The sequence below is a fragment of the Hibiscus syriacus genome, unplaced genomic scaffold (genome assembly GCF_006381635.1).
Source record: "Hibiscus syriacus cultivar Baekdansim isolate YM2019G1 unplaced genomic scaffold, ASM638163v2 tig00110945_pilon, whole genome shotgun sequence".
In the NCBI taxonomy this organism is placed as follows: Eukaryota; Viridiplantae; Streptophyta; class Magnoliopsida; order Malvales; family Malvaceae; genus Hibiscus; species Hibiscus syriacus.
In genome coordinates, this window is record NW_024062926.1 from 2,825,676 (window position 1) to 2,828,572 (window position 2,897).

The 2,897-nt window shown below is 35.0% G+C and overlaps 1 protein-coding gene across 1 annotated transcript; it reads right to left on the reverse strand.

Moving 5' to 3' along the window:
- Positions 1-1,342, reverse strand: LOC120147971 (protein SRG1-like; the record flags this gene model as incomplete). The annotated part of the gene is made up of 4 exons (XM_039161186.1): positions 1,096-1,342; positions 779-1,026; positions 373-697; positions 1-285 (listed from the first exon to the last, which is right to left on the reverse strand). Coding segments are annotated over exons 2-4 (819 nt in total), but the record flags the coding sequence as incomplete, so codon positions are not given.
- Between the last annotated feature and the right edge of the window lie 1,555 nt (positions 1,343-2,897).

Below are 2,897 nucleotides of genomic sequence, written 5' to 3' on the forward strand. Positions count from 1 at the left end.
AATCCTATTCCCTGTTAATCTTTTATTCCCACCAATAATCTTACATTCCGTGAACCAAACACAATAGAATTTTCCACGGAGCTCGCGGGAGTACAAACCACTGTAGTAATCAGCAACACTAATTCTTTTGAACAGGGGTGGAGTTTGTGGAGTAATTAGGCTTGGTGCTGGTCCCATTTCTCCGTCCAGTTTGGGGTTGTAGAATGTGGCAACTGGTACTCTTTCTTTGTCCGAGTTCACCGTCGCACGATGCTCAACACTTTTGTAAATCCCATTCGATATTATCTGCAACCTCAGAAATACCAAATATTATTCATCATATGGAACTAACTGGAAATAGAAAATGGTTGGCAGGCAAAAATTAGTGATTACCTCCATAATGTCTCCGATGTTGACCACAAAAGCATTCGGAAGTGGTTTGATGGGAACCCAAACCCCATTTTTCTTTATCTGGAGACCTTCCATCTCGTTCACCTGGACTAGAATGGTGAGTCCAACGGCGTCAGAGTGAGAGCTCAGACCGATTGCAAGCTCCGGCTCTGGGCATGGAGGATAATTGTTCATCCTAATCCCTTGGTGACCTTCCTCAAACAACAATCTCATGTCATTAGGGTCCATCCCTAAAGCTTCTGCCATCAAGTCCAATAGCTTCATGGCCAGATGTTTCAGTTCTACTGAATAAGCTTCCATGGTTTCTCTGCAATCATTTATTTATTTAAGAAAAGATAAAACGGATGCTATGAATTAATTGTACCTGACAGATGCAGTTGAAAAGAACCTGAAGGCGAGATGGAGATTAGGGAACAAGTGCGGGTTTCTCAAATAAGTTGGAAGGGTAATCATGTAGAACCTATCTCCCCAGTTAAGCTTTTGCTCTTCAGACACAACAAAGGCCTGTCCAAAACCTTCTATTTCACCTGGTTTTGGCCAAAGCTTCTTCTTCTCTCCCATTGGAAGATTGAAAAACTGTTGGACCTCCATCTTCATTTTTTCCACCAGTGAAGTGCTCACTCCATGGTTGACCAACTGCAACACACAGTTTCGTCCTTTAATCTTAAAGCGGCCCAAAGTCTCAGTCTAGGAGAAAACAAGTACCTGGAAGAAACCCTATTCTTTGCATGTATGATGCAAGCGATCCCTCTCTTCCTGGGAAGATAACATGTGCATATCAATAACAGGAACTTGTGGCGACGGATTTGTGTGAGATACGATGGGAGAGTCTTCATCGGTACGTGCGTATCGAGGAGGAACTTGTTTCAATGCCTTCTTTGCTAACTCTTGGACACAAGGCACCAAGGGTGAGGGCCCGAACTTTGATATTTCTGATTCCATCCTTTTGAAGATGGCTCTTTGAGAAACTGAAGCATGTGGTGCCTAATAAATACACCTTGAAATATCTTCGACCATCAACCAACCAAAATCGCAGATCTCATATGTAAATTTTAATTTACATAATTTAAGCAAAATTTTAAAACAAAAGTAAAAGATAACAAAATTAATTTTCTTTTATGGTTTAGGTAAATTACATGGTAACTAAACTATTGGTTTTGATATGTTTTATTATTTTAACTTTTATTTTTTTTAAATCATAAATAATGTTTAGTTTTTGTTTCATTTGAGTACTCACTGTTAAAAATTTAATGTGTTTAATACCCAAACTATCATTTTTGATATGTTTTAGTACCTAAACTTTTTTAAAAAAAATCAAAATTTAACTTTAAATTTTTAGTCGGATACTAAAATGAAACAAAAACTAAATTTTAGGTATGATTTTCAAAAATTAAAAGTTTAAGTATTAAAAAAAGTCAAAGTTGATAGTTCAAATACTAAACGCATAGTTTACCCTAAGCTTTATTAGTTTTTATACATTTAGAATAAATACAAGACATTATCTGTTCAAATACCCTAAATCGTTTGACAACAACTTTAACATTTGTGTTGTTCGAACCCGATACCTTAAAGGATAACAACGAATCCTTAAACTGAAATATAAGGTTTGTTAATTTATATATTTGGGGTTTATTTGTCGGCAATATTTATCTCTAAAAATTATATTTCCAAAGATAACGATAAGTCTGGTCATATCTCCAAACATACTGCCCTAGAATCGGCATCCAAAGAAGCAAGAACCTCTTTCGACGGCAGCGCAAAAACAATAAATACCTCTTCAGTACTACAGCTCATTTTTTATAGGATATCGGCACAAAAATTTTCTTTATGAAATTAACTAAAACTATGTGGTCGAGTGAATTAATTAATTTAATTAAGCATTAAATAAATAAACTCCAAATGAAGCCGAAGCCGAAGCCGAATATGTGTAATTTTCGATAAATAAACCAACAAACTAATGAATCAATAGTGGGGATAGCCAAAGCCGATAAGCCTAAGTTGTGGTTGGTCTTAAATGTTGCAACATTTCGTTGGATTAAATAAACCCCAAAGACTAAGACTGCTCTCCCTATTTATTTATTAATCAGTTTGTTTTTCACGTTAGTTTTCTCGAAAGTGACACGTATTTGGCTTCATTTATTCGTCTTCTGCTCTTGAGTTTGGGTTCCTTAACTAGAAAATTGTGATTGCTGATATTAATTAATTAATTAAGATTTATATTCAGGTTTATGATCAAATGTTCAACAATATTATCTTTAAATATAAATTTGTTTTTTTTCTTTGTACCTATATTTAACACTTTTTTACATGTAAAAGATTAGTTTTTGTTATGAAGATTTGACTTGATTGTTATAATGTTATTATAAGGAACATGGAATATAGCACAACCACAAAAGGTGGGTAATTTCAATTAGAGATGACAGAAAAGATATCCCTACACACCCACCACATTTACTCCATCCTTTTAAAGCTACATGGACAGCTTACATGCAACCATCTTATAACAT